The sequence below is a fragment of the Parasteatoda tepidariorum genome, chromosome 7, assembly GCF_982258835.1.
Source record: "Parasteatoda tepidariorum strain Cologne lab strain chromosome 7, Ptep-v5.0, whole genome shotgun sequence".
NCBI lineage: Eukaryota > Metazoa > Arthropoda > Arachnida > Araneae > Theridiidae > Parasteatoda > Parasteatoda tepidariorum.
Genome location: NC_141761.1, coordinates 42,746,174 through 42,765,329, shown reverse-complemented (window position 1 = coordinate 42,765,329; position 19,156 = coordinate 42,746,174). Strand labels below are relative to the sequence as shown.

The 19,156-nt window shown below is 27.3% G+C and overlaps 1 protein-coding gene across 1 annotated transcript in view; it reads left to right on the top strand.

Moving 5' to 3' along the window:
• LOC107455655 (fasciclin-2-like) overlaps positions 1–19,156 on the top strand; it is a 132,250-nt gene that overhangs the window by 42,115 nt on the left and 70,979 nt on the right. Inside the window, exons 2-3 of the mRNA XM_087167742.1 lie at positions 5,217–5,379; positions 11,457–11,602. Of these exons, the coding sequence (XP_087023868.1) occupies positions 5,217–5,379; positions 11,457–11,602 (309 nt within the window). The remainder of the gene's footprint in view (positions 1–5,216; positions 5,380–11,456; positions 11,603–19,156) is intronic.

The window sequence follows — 19,156 nt, the reverse complement described above, 5'->3', positions numbered from 1 at the left end:
AAAATTAAGTCCATAAATCTAAACCCAGACACAGAAACTTGGTTTACTAGATTATTAGCAGTATAGTTATTTTTTCTGCTCATATTGTTTGCATTGAGTTAGTTATTTTGGTTATGTTATGTAATGTTCCTTGCATAACCGTTTGTTCGTAACATTAATTTGTTTCAATCTTATTTTAGCCATCTGATACTTTTGTAATTTAAATTAGTTTTAAAGAGCTTCAAACTAGTTTTAACAAAAGATTTTGATAAATGCTATAGATCAGTGTTTCCCAAACTGATGACTTTCGTGTACCCTTTCTAAATTTTTCTTAGCGCTGTATACCACTAATAAAAAAATGAATGTATTTTTTACTATAAAAAATTGCCTAAAAGTTGAGAATCAAGACTGGCTGTTGACACCACTAATTATTAATTGTTAACTCTGCGAAAAATAGCTAATAGAAAAATACGTAATCGTAAATTTTCAAGGATACATTTGCTTCAAAATCAAAGTTTTTGAAATTTCCGTTTGTTACACGATATTTCACATAAGAACGCGTACCCCCTCTAAACTGGCCCGTACCCCTAGGGGTACGCATGCAGCACTTTGGGAAACACTGCTATAGACGAAGCTTTAACTTTTCAATATTTAATTTTAACCATTTAACCGTTTTAGTAATTCCCTTAAGACATTAGAATTAGAATATGGATAAATTTAATAATGTAATATAAGTGTTGAATATGATATTTATTTTTTAGAATATTTTGATAATAAATATGTAGGGAATAATATAATAATACACATAAGATAAAGAGTAATTTTCCATAAGAAGTCAAATTATTTTCTTTAAAATTAAAGTGTGAACAAATATAGCTCCTTTTACATTTCTTTTACGCGAACTTAAAATTTACAAGATTGTTTAGAACACTCAAGAAATTTAACAAAAAAGAAAGAAAGAAGCATTTATTTTTTTAAAGTTTCCAACTTGTAATCGTTTACTTCAAAATTCGGCACACAATTCAAGGAGTAATGCATTTTTTTTAACTATTGGCGCAATTACCGTTAAGTAACAATAAAAACTAATCAACTTTCAATTTACAATATATGGCGCTATATCACTTTGTCGTGCCACAAGCAAGCAATTTTTGTTAAAATAATTATTTAAGGGGAAAAAATGTGAAATGCTATATCGGTATGAATATTGTTATGTTTTTAAGGAAGTGTGTTTCAAATACTGCAAGATAAAAAAACTCATAGGCCTTACTCATTGGTTCGTAAAATGTGCGAGTTAGTAAAGTTAGTGCGAGTGCTGAATTTTCTACAACTTTTCTTTCGATAAAGTTATGACATCTTCACGAAAACTTTACGTCATTCAATTAAAATATCAAAGAAGAAAGAGTTCTTCTAACCTCTGCCTGTTGAAACTAGAAATTTATGCATACATCTAAGAATTTATTTCAGCCATTCAGCTAGATGTTCCGTCTAATGGACTAGGTGTTTGTGAATTATTCTAAAGAATGCAAATGAATAAAATAATGACTTTTCTAGTTCATTTCTACTTTTTTTAACATTCTGAACTCTCTTTGTTGATCTTCTAACTTTATACGCAGTTCATTGCATTTTTACATTTTACATCATTTTTAATCTTTATTTTAGCTTACTCATCAAATTTACTACTTAAGTATTGGGTCTGATTCATGAGATATCTATTCTTTCGGTAACTTATTGTTGCTGCCCAAATGACTCCAAAATCCTTTTCTCTTTTTTTCGCTTTATTATGAAAATTGTCACTGATTATGTTGCTTTTCTATCTTACGGTAAATGATGTTTTCATTTTGAATTTGTGTTTCGATATCCTATTCGTTGTTTTACACAAAGCGAACTTTATTTTTCTTTTCAAAATAGTTAAACTTGAGAATATGCTCAATATTCTCATTCACGATAGAATATTACTAGATAAATTTCTATTTTTACGACCATTGATTTAGATACTAAAGGTTGAACTAGAACAAAATAAAATGAAGGCATTCAAATAAATTATTCAATTATAGGAACTAAAGTTAACTCTTCAAATATGAAATTTAAGAACGTTGCATATTTTAAAATAAATGTTCCTCTCACTTGCTTAAAAAGTTATTTTAGGTATTGAAAAATGATGTTTCAGATTTCAATTCTATTCAACCCTTACTAACTTTAATAACTCTCACATATGACGTACCAATGAGTCCGTTCTATGTGTATTTTATCTTGCAGTATTGAAAACACAATTTCTTTAAAAATAACAATATTCATACCGACGTAGACAGTTTTTCAAATTATTATCCATAAACATTTACTTTAACGAAAATTGTTTGCTTGGGGCATGACAAAAGTGATATAGCAACAAATATTGTAAATTGAAAGTTAATTAGTTTCTTTTGATATGCATTTTATGAGTTTCATATTTATAAATTTATTTATTTAATTTGTAAATTTTACAAGAGAATAGTTTTAAATGTAAGAAAAGGATTTTTTGTTCTCATAAATTCAACATTGTTTTACTTTGTAATAAAATTATTTCTCAACTTAAAAATAAATGCATAGCAGTTTCTTTTTTAAAATTGTTATAAATAATTAGTTAATTCGACAACATTAAATAATATTGTCTAATTAATAATTAAAATAACTCAAATAATGAACACAATAGTAAAATCATTATTTAAGGTAAAAAAGCTTTATTACTTAATATCTTTGAAAACAATCTTTCTCATTTATCTGTTTTTATTCAGAAAAACTTCCCCTAACTATTTTCTTTCCTCTTTGATTATGCTGAATAAAAAATCAGTTTTTTTCTTAATTTGTGCGCTTTTTTCCTGTATTTTCCCTTCAAAATAAAATGCTTGGACTGAAAATGTAGAAATTAATTTTGAATATTTTTCTTAATGTATTGTTTGATATAAAACGGATCGCTTAAAAATATTTTTCAAAATGTCTAACAAAGCTACTTGTCTTGATTTTACAAAATATTTCATGGCATGAAGAAAATTAAATCATATTCTACGGAAATGTTTTTTAAACGAGATAAATTTAATGATTTTGAAATGTTGAAGCATAAGTATCTTAACCCAAACTTTTATTTTTAATTTTAATTATTGAGATTAATTGTACCAGAAGTTAAAAAAGAAAAATTGGTTACAAAAACGTTATTAATGAATAGATTTTAATATTGATAAAATTTCAACCACTGATTTCATAAAAGTCAAAAAATTACTTTGTCTAAAACATCATTTCAGAGAAAATAAAAACAGAGTAGAAATCGAGTCCTTTGATCATTATTTCGTAAGATCAGTATAAATATTAATTATTTTTTTCATAAATTTATTTGACCTTTCAAATATTTCGTCACGAGAGCTACTCAACAATTCTTACTTTTCATATTTGTAACATATTGGCTGAATAACTTTTCTTTGTATGGGTTGAATAAATAAAAAAAATAATCAATAAAACAGAACTGAACAACACTAAGAAATCATGTACAAAACTGAAATATATATGCCGATACAAATAATAACGTTTAAATATATTTCCTTATTTATTATCATTTGTAACTCTTCCCCGCAACATTACCTTATTTATCACACTTATTGTAGTCCATCCCATCTGAATTGCTTGTATCCACCATCACCATTGCATCACCACCTGTATTCAGTATCACATGACATGATGCTATTTCTAAAAGTCAACTCATCATAGTCAAAATTTACCAATTTCAAGTAATTTTCTCCAGCACAAATTCTTTTCTAGAGGCTGTAAAACACTAATTTCTCTGTATCGGCATTAAAACCATTCAAAATTGGTGCTGTTTTAATAACCATTGATTAAAGCAATCTAGTTCTTGGTGATACTTAATCCTTCAGCATTTGACTTTTTAACGAAATACATTTATCAGTAGCAGTAAACTAAAGCAAAAATTATGAAAGCAAATAGATTTTTTATGAAAACAATGGGACAAATGGATTTTTTATGAGGATTTTAGAGCATGACCATTTCTCTATCCAACATTTAATAGACTGTTTAAAATGTTTATAAGTGGTAAAAGTATTGTAAGTATTTAAAAGTAGGAAAAATTTATTTAATTCTAATTCATTAAATTATTACATTAGCTTAGTTACCACTGAAAAAAATATTTTATGAAACGACAGAAAATTCATTTTATTATTCATACTAAACCTGCACCAATTACCATTATAGCAGTAATACATATTACAAAAATTAATTAAGAGTTATTTGCGAATGGTGATTTTCCACTGTTTTCAGAAATGAATAAGTGGATTTTCTCCATTAATTTTGCTTCAAAGTACATCGCTTTTTTTATTTTTTATTTCAATTAATATAAATTATCAACATTAATAAAGCGTCATTGACGTCAAAAAAAGTACAGCGGTATTTTACGTTTCTAATTTGGTGACGTAGTCCTACCTTGCTACAGCGTTAACGTTGCTCATTGAGTTGAGCGGATGAAGCGAATAAAAAAGAATTAAAAGTTTTACGCGAAATAAACTCTTTTTTTTTTTTAAAAAATAAACTAAAACTATAAAGTAGTAAACAACACTGATGTTATCATTTAAATATTTCATTAAAAAAATTGCCTGTAGTTTAATTTGAAGCAAGGAATAACGCTCAACTAATCATACAATCTATTTAGTTTTCCCTCCATCCCACTGGAATTGTACGTAATGGAATGTTCTAATAGTGACTGTCACCTTCTCTGTGCTTCGAACTATCAGTATGTCAAATTTACTCGCTCTCGGTGGGATTGTTTAGGGGTCAGAACAAACAGATAGACTTAAATTCATTTATATATATATATATATATATATATATATATATATATATATATATATATATATATATATATATATATATATATATATATATATATATATATATATATATATATATATATATATATATATATATATATATATATATATATATATATATATATATATATATATATATATATATATATATATATATATATATATATATATATATATATATATATATATATATATATATATATATACATATCAATGCATGCAGAAGAAAGCCCAAACTATTATATGATTATTAAAACAATTTCAATTAACACAATTTCGTGGTTGCCTACGTATCACAGATATTTTGGAAAACTATAATAATTTCCCAGATTTTTTACGTAACTTATGGCTATAATATTAATTTCTTTCCAGGAACTTTCTCTGGTCATTTAAGATTGGAGCCTTCAGATGAATTCTATGCTTATTTTACTGGAGACAGTTTTTTCATTACATGTTTATCAGACCCATCAAGTGAAGCAACACGACTTACGTGGCAGACGCCATCTGGAAGGGATATAACACATACTAGAGGCCGGTAAGAATACGATTAAAAAATTTTTTCTTCACTTGCATAATTTAAATTCTCATTGTATACCATACACACTCTTTTTGCGCTTTGCTTTTAAATATCAAGTTATATAATGAGATATACTTGTCCTGCAAAGCTTGGCAATATGTTGAATTTGTAATTTGAAATTCTATAAGTTTGCAACCGAATTAGAAAGCAAAACACCACCTAGGTTTTCCGAAGAATTTGATTGTAAGGAACTTTATATAATTAACCCAACTCTAAATGTAATTAACCCAACTTTAACATCTAACATCGATATTATTTAGTAACAGTTTCGTGTTTTATGTGGAATGGTAATAACAGGTATTATATAAGCGGGAAAATAAGATATCCCATAAGTCTTACTGAATTACAGATCTGAAAAGGACTAATTATCTCTATTGATAAAGTATATTGACGAGTATATTAAGCAACCTCTCCTCTTATAGAGAAAATTAACGTACAATCTAATTGTAAGAACAACCCCCTTTTTTTCAAATCCTAGGAAACGTCCATTTTATTGCTTGCGTAAAGCAAAATTCTGTAGACTAATACCGGTTTTGGTTTTGATATAGGTTTGCGTGTATTAAATTAATGAAATATTTACTGACTTTTAATTTTTAACTAAATATTCAGCTAATATGATTGAAATTTCAATCCAACTGTCAAACTAAATTTGCATACTTTCCTTACGTTCACATTGTTCATATAGAGTACCGCTTTTTGTAAATTTTTGAATAAAACATTAAAAAAAATTATTAATATTATTGAATATTTGTGTGATTGGAGTTTTAGAACCGAAAATAAAAAAATAAAAAAACTATTCAGAATTACAACATTCTGAAGTGGCTTCAGTTGTTCAAATTTCATGATATTCATATAATTTTCTAATCCGCAGGCTGAAAATTTCCTTAGAAAATTTTAGTAATGAGAAGTATACTGAAGTTTTTTATTCGTACATAATTATAGTAGTACATAATTATACTATCAAAATCTCATAACCGATAAAAAAATTACTCATCTAATTTATCAACAGAACCAGATACAAGAGAAATCATTGTTTCCGATGTCATTCAAAACTTTTCATGTAATATCAGTCAAGGTGTTAAAAATGGGCAAAAAAAAAAAAAAAACTGAGTATTTTAAGAACATGTTTACTTCAACATATGTAAACGAAAAGAGAAATGCTATTAACTGGCATTCGTATTTGTTTTTGATTTATTTTTTTGAACCAGAGGAAGCTATTAATAGTGTTAATTTACCAAACCTGTTTAGATATAGAAAGTAGAATTATATGTTAAAAACAAATACGGATTTTAGCAATATGTTTTGTGAAATGTTAAAATCAAGTTTATGTATTGCTGAATAAAAGTTCTAACGTGGAAATGATCAATACCGTAAAAAAGTTCATAATAAGTTAAATGTTTGTTTTTAGCGATTTATTTCTCAAAAAAAGTTCTTGTAAAAGTAATGCAATAAAAAAAATACAGTCTGTCAAACGTTTGTTCCTAGCGATTTTTTTCCACTGAAAAAGTTTATGTAAAAGTGACTTATCCACTAGATTACAGTTTGTGACCTGTATTTTAATATGTTAGTTAAAAAATATTTTAGTTACTGACCATAAATATATATATATATATATGTCTGTAAAACTGACAAGCCCGCAAACTGATAAGACAGTCTGCTAATAAGATTTTTCTACAAAAATATAAGGTTACAGACTGTAAATAAATACCATCCTCTTAAAAGTTGTCATCAGTTTGGGCTTTGACATTGCTTTAGACAGAAACGGTGTGCTTGTCAAATCAAGCCGAACCATGTACAAGTTGAAATATTGTAATTTAGCCATCTGTCGAAAAATAGGAAAGTTGCGTGGTGTCCATTGTTTGTGGTCACCAATGTAATAGAAGGAATACGAAAAAAAATGTTCTATGGTTTTTGCTAGGTTCGAATTCGAGAACTGTGTCCTTAGCCTAATGCTGAAACCTCCATGGAAAGAGGTGTACTTTTACGAATTAAGAAAGGAATCTTTATATGATGACAATATAAATAAATTGACAACTCCACAAATTTTTTTTCCTGGCGTTTGTTGCAATCACGAGTATTAGGCTTTGTTTCTTAAAAAGGTGAGCTGGGCGTATAAATTAACGGCTAACTTTCAAAATTTTATGGAAATTTATTAGATGATGTAAGGCTGTATAGAAATTTAATGGATGAAGAGATGGTGTAATTAGATGAAAAATTTATTATAAGAAGTTTAAAAATGAATTAATTGTGTGCAGTGAATTTGTAGTTATGTTGAATCAATTTCAATTATACCGGATAGATATCTTCTGATATGCAAGATTTATTTCATAAATTTGCATATTGTGTTTGTTTTTATCCAGAAAACATTACCTAGTTTAACTAGTAAAGTTATAATAGCCATATACTTAGTATCAGTTTATTTAATTTATTTTTACTATTCTAATTTTTGTTGCTGAAAATCATTGAAACAGTGATATAGGAAGCATGCTTTGTGAGCCATGATCTCAAGGATTCAAGTGAGAAATTAAAAATAAAATATGCTCATTATAAGCTTGCTGTAAGAGAACACCATTTTCAGCACATAGAAAATAGTATTTTAAACCAAAAAAAATCGAGTTTGAAGTATTCTATTAAAATTTTACAGCTGGTTTTCATCGATCGAAGGATTTCGCTACCTATTAAGGCATCTGCTTTAAAAATCTTTCTTTACACAAAATCGCGTATTGTCTTCGAAGAAAGGATTTAGTATTAAGAATACTTGAAATGAGATTTTCAGCTATTTTTATCCCGTTAATCTCGTGATTGTTTTCCTTTTTATAATTCTTTCCTATTTTTTTAAATATTTTTTTTCCAGCAGTTAAAAATCTCATGCAGCAAATAATGCTCATAAATTTTGTATAAGTAATAATTTCGATCAAAAGATTACTTCATTTTCCTTTCTGTTCAAAATTTATGCGAGACAAAATTGCTTTCAATTTAACCAATTGAAGATCGTCTACTAGGAAGATATAGTTTATATTTGAAAATGCAACTGTTAGTTCTAATCCACTTCTTGTCTGTACGTATCTAAAAAATTTCAAATTGATCCTCGTATGCATATTAAAACTTCGCTTTCTGAACACTTCCTTAGAACAGTATATTTCATGACAGCAGTATTATTTTTCAGATTATCCTTGCTGAATTTGTGCTTTCTGTTTCAATTGGAATTCTTGAATCCTAATAACCTTAGATGCAGAAATGAAAATACAATGATTAAGTAAAAAAAAGTTACAAAAGATTAATTCCTTTTTGCTTAGAACTACTATACAGCACTTGAAACTAGTGTGAGAAGTTCCGAAAAGCTCAAAATAAAATTAAAGTTTAAATCACAGTTTTATTGAAAGGGTAATTTTAAATTTAACTCTAAACTAATTTCTGAATAGAAAATTGGAAATAACTCTGTGACTTTGTGTGTTTAAATATGTTCTTTCATTGTAAGTAAATGTATCTTTTCATGGCTTCGATTTCGCACTTTATAATTTAAATGAGGTAATTTGAAAAGTGATTGCTTTACTTCAAAGTTAAGAAGCATCTTCAGTACCTTAAATGGAATTGATAATAATGTATAGGTTCTATTCCAACTGAGTAGATTATATAAGTCTTGGAATAAAGAAAATTATTTTATGTAAAAAATAGTTACGGAAAATATAAATGTACGGAATTTTGAATTTAAACACTCTAAAGGACTGTTAATTTATTACTTACTCTCTGAAGAAAAAATATTCTGAAATTTTATTTAATATCTTATATACTTTGAAAACTATTTTGTTTATTTCTGCAGATACAAGGATTACTACTCTTTAATATTTTTTGTACGTTACCTTTTTACTTCATTTTTCAAAGCATTTTTTTATTACTTCTACATAAATCATTGTTAACAAATTAAAGTGTCAACTGCTAACTCAATACTAATGTTATTTAGAATAGCAGACAAAACTATTTAAGGTAAATAAAAATATATCATAATGTATCATTAATTTTAATTATTTTATGCATTAAAAGATATATTTTTAAATTATTGGGCAAATCCAAGGAAAGGCAGAATTCTTTTTTCTTACGTGAGCTTTTATCAATATGAATATAACAATTATTATATATTCCCCTCTGGTATGAAATTATTATGGATTATTTACTAAGCACATGTTTAACAAAAATAGTAAATAATTTCATACGTCCCGTGTGGAAAATAACTGGAAAATTGCCTAATAATATGTTTAAGGTATGTACTTACATATTTTAAGAAATAATGAAAATGAGCTTTATGTCGGAATATTTGTTTTGCATTCAAAGTGTGCATTTTATTTTTAATGGTAGATGTTCTGGGCATGAGAGCATTTTACTAAAGGTACAAATTTCTTGGAGTGTTCTGAGATACAATTTCACTCAAACAGATTTATATTGAACTTGCGTTTTTGTGACTAATACAGTAGCTTCGTTACACGACTGAATCAGAAAGAAACGGAGCATAAACTTATTTAATAATCTGCATTATTAAAGTATAACCTCCAACCTTCTTTAGGATTTTTTTTTTAATTGTACTCTGTTAGAAATATCTTGAAAAATTGTTAAAAATCAATTTATTTAATTGTTATTTTATCATATTGAAACAAAACAGTCAAATAACTATAAATAAGAAGGTATTCAAACTGTGAAAAAAAACCGTTTATCAACAGCCTGCCCCTAAAAAGGTTAAGCAACCAGGATTTTATTGCACCAACTAGGCCCACCTAATGAGGCCATTTAACTCCTCGCAATTTTGTAGATAATATAGCCGAGAGGACTAATCTGTCAATCTCAAGACCGAAAGAACAGGGGTTCGCGTCCCAGCGTTGACTCCCATTCCCTTTAACGTTAAAAAGTTTCCTGTGTCCTGCATACCCAAATTTGTGACACTGGATTATTAAAATACGATACTCTCACGCATATATGGCAAAACCATGGGGCTGCGTGGCACAAAAAAGTTTAGTATTTTCTGTATCTTACGATAGGTAAAACAACCAGGTAAATTAAATTAACTAAACCGCATTTCACGACTCATTTGATTAATACAAATCAACCAAAACTAAACACTTATGCCTATTACCTAACAGAAAGCCTAGCTCCAAGGTCAGTTAAATTTCTATTTGAAACCATGCTAGTTGCAAATGGTTGAAAAACAGCAGAGTTTTTCATTTATGCTTTTTAACCATGCTAGTTCTAAACTTTTTTAAAACCGTAAATTGATAAAATGTTCTTTACCGTAAACTTCACAGTTAGTTGGATGGGCATACTGCTGTTAAAAATTTTATCGTAATTTCTTGAATGTAAATTTCTTCATAAGAAATATTTCAGTAGATATTTAACGAATATAAATTTTTTAATATTTAAAGATGTATAAAAAATAACACTGTAAAATTAAAAATAATTTTTAAAAATAAAATATAGTATTACTTTATAAAATATAATATTGCTTAGTATATGATATACAAATGAACTAAACTAAACAAAACTCAGCTGCGCGACAACCCAAGAGGGCCAAGGCCTACTGTGCCCATCTCAGTTTTCCTGACCTTGGGCTCTGGGGTGCAGAAGCAGATGTTCCGGTCAGGTGGTCAGCCGAACGCGGAACCCCCAGTGTTTAGTTTCCAAGCATGCTTGGTACTCATTTATAGACCCACTGAAGGGATAAAAGGCTGAGTCAACCTTGCCCGGCCTGAAGATCGAACCAGGAACGAAGCGCTACAGCTCAGCCACCGGGCGTCATATAAATGAACACCTAAGCGAAATAATTAAAATTCTATAATATAGACGGAATAAAATACAGACATGCAAAAACTACTTGGGAAAAATTTTGTTAGATAATGCATTTTTAATACAATTTTTAGATGCTTACTAAGTATTTAATTTTCCTTTTTTTTCTTCTTATTTTTTTATTTATTATATTTGTTTACTTATTTATTTTTGGTTACGTTATTGAGCAAAACTTTTACAAATTCAAATGGATTTCTTTCTTTCAGCGTGCACGTGGAGCCGTCCCCGAACAATATTTTAGGTCTTCAACTTGTAGTTGAAGATGTTCGTTACAAAGACCAAGGCATTTTCACCTGTTCTGCCGTTGTAGATGGAAGAGAAACAAGGATTCAATTTTCACTAAAAGTTTATCGTAAGTATGTGTTATATCTCTGTGTGTTAGTTCCAAGCGTGATTAGGCCTCTTTTTTTCTTTATATAACGTTTTGCTCATTTCTCAAGCGATAAAAATATTTCAAAAAATACAATAAATATTGAAGGCAAATAATTAAACAAAAGTATAAATTGCCTAAATAAATAATATTTTAAATGCAAAAATGTTTGCAAATCAAATGTAATAAATAACTTTAAAGAAGGTCATCGAAAATATATTATATCATTGGAACTATATTAGTCTCTGACAAGATGTAAAAATCCATGAAATTGAAGATCAAAGGTAAAGCTGGTTTCTGTATTTTCCGACATCAATCTGTAGTTGATGTAAGGGTAAATAGTGAGAAATTTTTGGCTTGTTGCTAAAATGCTTGTTGCTAAAAAATTTATGCTTGGTGATAAAACAATAAATGTTTATCTTAAATGCGAAAAAAAATAGTCTTAGTAAAATTTTTAAAAAGTTTTATTTATTTATTTATTTTCTCTCTTATAATTAATAAAACATTAAAAATGATGTTATTTTCGTGTCAAATATTGTTTGAAACGCTAAAAATCATTTTCAGAAAAATTATGCTTATATATATATATATATATATATATATACAAGGATAATTACCCATCACTGTTACCTAACTTTTTTTTACTCTATTGTGAAAAAAAATTACTCTTAACATTAAATTTGCTTTTAGATTTATTGTGAATTTAATTACCTTTAATTTTCAAAATTATACAATTTAATCAAAACTTATTAGCTCTAAGGAATTAAACTTTGTTTGTTCATATTGACAATAATGCTAATTTTAATTTTTTGGATTAAGAATTATTAAAGATGAAACTATCTTCATTGTTGATATATACGATAAAAGAAATAATTTTAAATTCAATATAAATAAACTGATTACACATGGAATTCTAATGTTCACGAAAAAAATTTTTTAAATACCATTTTTAATTATATGAACGGAATTAAAATGAATTGTTGTAATGTAATAAAATAGATGAACTATTACAAAATTTAATAAAAGAACAATGTCTATCAAGCTAATGTAATTAAATTCTATATGAAATCGTTCAGCTGATTTTATGTCTTAATTTAGAATTACTTTGTTAACTAAATATATATATACTAGGAGGCTTCACCCCCTGCTCGCTCGCGCTCGCCAACAATTAAAGCTCGCGATAAAGAATAATAAGAAGCGAAGAAGGAGATTATTTTTTAATTTTCTTCGGTTTTTCTCTCTTTTCCTTTTATTTACTTATTTTTATATTTGGCAAAATTATTAATATATGAGAAACGTTTATATGCAATTTGCACTTGCAATAAAATTTCTCAAGTAAAAAAAAATTGAAAATATAAATTATGGTTTTAACAAATTTCTCTCGTTGCGAAGCTCTGGTTGAAATTATGGCAAACTCCGTAAAATCTCCGTAGTCAAATTCTCAAGTTGAAAATATATCGTTGGATTGTATGGACATGGAAATCGAATCTCTGAAGATTACGTTAATGTGAAGACAAGGAATTCTGCATAAATTGAAAAGTTTCCCCGATATTCGATTCTCTTAGACGAGATTTGTGTAGACGAGATTCATATAGACATGTTTCGTATAAGCGAGCCTTTTTTTCTGCTATTTAAAACTTCATTATTTCTGATTATCGTTTTATTTAAATTAAGGATACCAATTTGCACATCCAATAAGCTTGTAATAAAAATATTATAATCATGGCATTTCTGAATATAATAGTTTTTTTGAACAAATACACTGCATTTATGATCGACCAAATTTTCGAAGAAAGGGATAATAAAGAAGGATAAGGACTTCATCCCATGGAACAAAAATAATAAAATTTAATATTGAAAGATTTCTTTGAAACTTCTTAAAAAAATCCAAATATCTACTATATCTACTTAGAAAAGTGGACGTTTTATTTAATACAACCTTTAAAAAAACTTTAATTTCCGTTTTTCAAGCATGAAGTTCAAAAACAGTAATATTATTGAATGATATTCAATATATCTTAATGTGGATACTTTGGAACATTTTCGATTGAATAAAAATATTATACGAGGTAATGAACTATGCTGAACTGCTGTAACTTGTGACTACAAAAGTAGTTACAAGAGAATTAGAGTTTTATACAGTAACGAGATTAGTAAAAAAAGGAGCTTTGGCATTACATTAATAAAACTTTTTTCAAACGAAATAAATGCAATTTTCATTTTAAATTTTTGATTTTTGGAAGATAATTATCAATCTCGTCCTTAATAATACAGCAGACAAAAATATTCTTGCAATAAATGTGTTTTTAATGTTTGCAAAATCGTCGTTGAAGATCAATTATTTTTAATTTAATTAATCGGAGTTCTGAAGTTATATAACTTGGAAAAAAACCCGAATAATGAAATATTATTTTATAGCAATTTATATTTAATCAGTTTAAATACAATTTTAATGAAATAAAATTTTTTTAAGAAAAATATCTCTCTCTAACTAAATTATGTTCCTAATCAGTGATAAAAGAAATTGGAATACCATAAGCAATTTAAAGATAATTATCAAATCTGCTTTCAAAACTTGTTTCTGAAAGGCCAACATCCCATAGAAGCAATAAAACTTCTGTTATCCTTGCCTAAATTGATAATTAATTGCGTGATTCGGCAATTAAATTCTATTTAGCTAAATAAACTTGCTTGGTAATGGATTTTTAACAGTTTGATGACGCATGTTTAAACTTTATATGACATTAGTAGGAATCTGCCTAGTTGAGAAGAACCTTATAATAATTGTATTTTGAATTTCGAACTTAATAATATTACACTAAAACATCAATTAAGAATTTTTATCCTTTTAATTGAATAAAATAAATTAATTTTTTCAAATTTAATTTAACTATATTTAATCTAACTTTTAGCATGTTATTTCAATTTTTCCTACGCATGGATCATAAATTTAATTCGTTCCTTTGGTAGCTTTTATAAATTTTATTTAGTTGTTTGTAATTCTCGTGCATTCGAATTTCATAAATAACTTTAACTACATTTTTAAAAAAATCAAAAGAGGATAGCTTATAGCATTCCAAATTTATTGTTCGTTTTAAATTACAAAGAATCATTGAGACGTTGTAATGTATATCTCGTTTGAAATGTACGAATCCCAGCTTCAATTGAATGCTTAGTAATAGTAAAAAAAATGGCTAAAATTACCTATGCAATGATTATTATTTCTCTTATTACTAAGACATTGTAAAACAACTAATGAAAATCCTTCAGGCTCTCGATAAAATAAAAATACAAAGTATACAATATTCCTTATACATTACTTAAAAAGTATTTGTCTTTTTGCAGAATATCTATAAGCGTTATATGTATACTAATAACTTGGCAAAGACTATGATAACTTTCAATCTTCATGCTTTGCCTGAAAACGCCTGGTATTGTTTACAATTACAGAACTTTCCATGTAATTCTATAATTTCTTGCATTCATGGTAATAGATATTTTGCAAAAGTTTATGTAAATAAACAAAGAAGTGATTACATTTGTGAGTGAATTGTGACAGAATTCAAAAAAGCTGTGAGCTGTATTACTTGATTTCAGTTATTATTTAAATATATATGCTCTTGTATTAAATATTTTGTAGATAAACTTTAAAAATAATTTTAGAAAGCTTGTAAATGAGATTTGTAATGATTTTGGAAACAATATTTTAATAACCACTATTATTAACTACAATCTATGCGAAACTCTGTGTTTACTACCTGTTTTTCTCTTAGCCACGAGAATTAAGAGAATAGTTTCAAATTACTCAATATGAAAGTGCTTAACAAGTATAACTGAGTCCAACCCCCAATAATAATCAATCGCACAGAAACAAACTAGCAAATTTTAAACTTAGGGAAAAGAAACTCCTAATTTTTATGTATTAAAATAAACTGGGGATATATAGAAGCTTATACGTATATGATAAGGTCAATAAATTCCGAGAAAATTTTATTTCATTTCAATTTTCGATAAAAATAAATTGTATGGAATATATTGAAAAAAGAGTTAAACTTATTTCACGCGTCATTACTAATAATAATTAAATATAAAAAAAATAAAATAATATTAATTATAAAACTATTCATCACTGAAACAATACAAATTTAAAGGTTATAGTTGGTTTTATTGGGAAAACACGTGATTACAAGTGGATTGCTTTTATTTTATTTTCTTATTTCAGCAGCAATAAGGATTTTTCTCTCATAAGAACATCAAACGTAAACTCTGCCCATTTAAGAGGGTAAAAAGTATTATTTATAAAATTGAACCAAAATACTGCATGGTCCTAGGTGATACGAAAATATATAAGTTTATTTGTTACTTTAAAAAACCTTTTTATTTTATATAAACTGAAAATATATTGGTTGTCAAAGTTTTCTTATCTTTATGGAATGGAAATTAAAGAAAAATTAGCTTAAATTGATGACAAACAGAATTTATCCATCTTGTGATTGACCAGATTATCATTTTTTTATTTTATTTTTGTTCATTCGCAGAATTAAGAGAAAAAAAAACAATAACTTCATGTTTTTTTTTGTTTTAAATTCGAAATAAAAATAAATTTTCACTTTTTTTAATACAATTTTTTTTAAAAAAAAAATACGATAAAAGCAACTTTGATATTAAGCGCGAAGCTATTTTAATAAATCTCGGTATTTGCGATTGTTTCAACGAAGGATTAATTTGATTTTATTTTTCTCAAACACTTTAAAATGCTAATTTCAGTGTTACGAGCTACATAAAAACTTTACAAAAGTACGGATTTAATTGAACTTGGTCACAAAGGAATTGAAACAGTCAATGAAAGAGTAAAGTTTAATTTGCATCCAAGGAACATCTTGTTATTTAAGTCTTCGTTTCTTCTTCTGTATTTAATGCCTCCGAAGTCGATCGATATTGGATAATAACTACAACATTTCTAAGCTTTTGAGATTCGAAGCAGTAAAATATAACCTGGAATCACAGCTTCAAGTAATTTATTTTAAGAGAAATAAAAAAAAATTTATACATTTTTAGTGCTGCTTCATCTTTTGGTAAGATTACTCTTTTTATGCATGGTCTGAGTTCATTTTATGTACGACCTATTATTCAAATTTTTTAGTTATTTTTTTATCCATTTTGTTTTTTTAGAGTCTTGATATTTGCGAGAAAATATCAAATTTTTTTCTAACCTGAATATTTTTTGCTAGAATCTAAGTTCAAAAGAAAACTGGGGGAAGATGAATTAAAATGTCATTAAATAGTAGTCTATCAAACTTTAATATTAAATCATTATTGCCTACAACAGAAAGCACGTATAGGTCATAAATAAGTCAAAGTTAAGTTATTTTCAATAGTTCGAATGAAATTGTTTTAAACCAAAATTAAGCTAATTAGAAACCAACATGAGTACGGTTTTAATTACAAATTAGAATCTACGACAAGCTATTTCTTAACTTAACTATTTCTTATTAAGGAGCCGTATTTTATACAAAACGAAAATTTTTACTTCAAAACTTATAGGGAAACCCATGGGGAATTATTTAGATTCGAAGATAAGTAATAAGATACATTGTGCTCCTGTATTTCGTTGTGATCTTTTTTTAATCGTTTCTTTATTGCAAAACTTATAAACTAGTTATGTAACGTCATTTGTTTTTCTTCATGAGGTTTTACACGGAGAAAAACAATCTTGTAAGATTACTATTTTATTTGGGAATAATATTTCTGGTTAAAAAACAATAGCATGATTTTGCTAATAAAACTAAAATATACGGTATTTAAACCGTTCATTTAGTGAATTTTCCGTAACGACTTACTGAAAGTTCTAGTTTGCAAAATTATGTTTCTTATTATCAAGCATTTAGCAAAAAATACAAAACTAAAAATGAAATTTTACAGAACAAATGGTTTTCATGCCATGTAAGGTATTATGAGGAAACTATTATATCTCTCGACATCTACCAAATTTTTTCACATACTATAAAACTATATTTTATTGTTATTTTATCAAAGTCATTGTCAAAGCGCTTCCATAAGGTTTACCGAGCTTCTTAGTAATCCCATGGAGTCAGGAATAAAGTAAATTCAACCATATTCTAGTAAGTTATGACCATATTTTTTTTTCTCATCGTACACTTAATTGAAAACTTTAAAAAATTTCGCTCTTGACTTTCATTATTATTAAGTGCCAGCATAGAAACCGACATATGTCTAAATAACATAAATACGTAATGGCATAAAGTTGATTTTCATTACTGTCGGTGCATACTTATTGAACAAAATGTCACATACTTCAAGGTACTTCTGTACCTTGAAGTATGTGAAGTTGCAAAATTTACTGACACCCTATGTTCAGTATCAGTAAAACTCATTTTACCGTAAAATTTTATTTGGTAATTTTTCAGTAATATTTACTAAATTACAGTGACTCAATGATTGAACTGTGAATATCACTGTAAAATTCCTAGTTTATCATGTTTTTGTTCTATAAAATCTTACATTTAAATAAGTTTTGCTGCAAAAAGTTCCAGCACCCTGAGGACCAATACATTTCATCATAATTTGATCCGAAATTTGTTACAGTACATAGTATGCTTCCTTATTTAACAACGAAGAGCCTTAAATTTTAGGCTATCATAAGCTTAGACTTACTTAATTTTATCATGATATTTATAGCCGGTTTTAGAGCATTCAAAAAATAATTAAACGATTATAGTACCATGCTACTTTATTAAAACTATACTTCAAAAACGAAATTTTTAAATTATTTTTATATAGAGAATTGGATATTATTAAATTTGATTATTATTACATAGTTCCTTGTAGCTGGGTTCATATTAAAGCCGAGAGAGCAAGCCTGCTAATATCTTGATCTAGAGACCTGGGGTTCGAGTCCCAGCATTGATCCTATCATTTCCCCCCTTTCCCTCCACACATGAAGAGTTTCCAGCTTCCTGCACTTCCAAATTTCTGAAACTAGCCAATTAAAATACGATCCTTTCATTCACGCATAGATGGCAGCACCATAAAGCTGCTAAACACAAAAAATCTAGCATTTCCCATCACTTACGATAGGTGGGACAACCAGATAAACTAATTAAACCACATTCCGCAGTTTATTTATTGAAACACAACTCAACCACACCACAACCTAACTCCAACTCTCGTTACCTAACAAAAAAGCCTATCCCCAGAGTCCAGTTAATTTTTGTTTGTTTCGGTTTTGAAAACATACACTTGTGAATGTTTAAGAAAACGTATTATGGTTTGGTAAACGTATTATACGTTGTATGTATTATACGTATACGTATTGTACGTATTGTAACGTATTATACGTATACGTATTTATGGTTTTTTAAGTATACTCGTTGTAAACTGTTTAAAAACCATCAATTTATAAAGCATTATTTCCCTTAAACTTTACAGTTAATTGGATGGACAGACTGCTGCCGGTTACTTTACCGTAATTTCAGAATGAATATTCTAACATTGCAATTGGCATGCAAAATTATT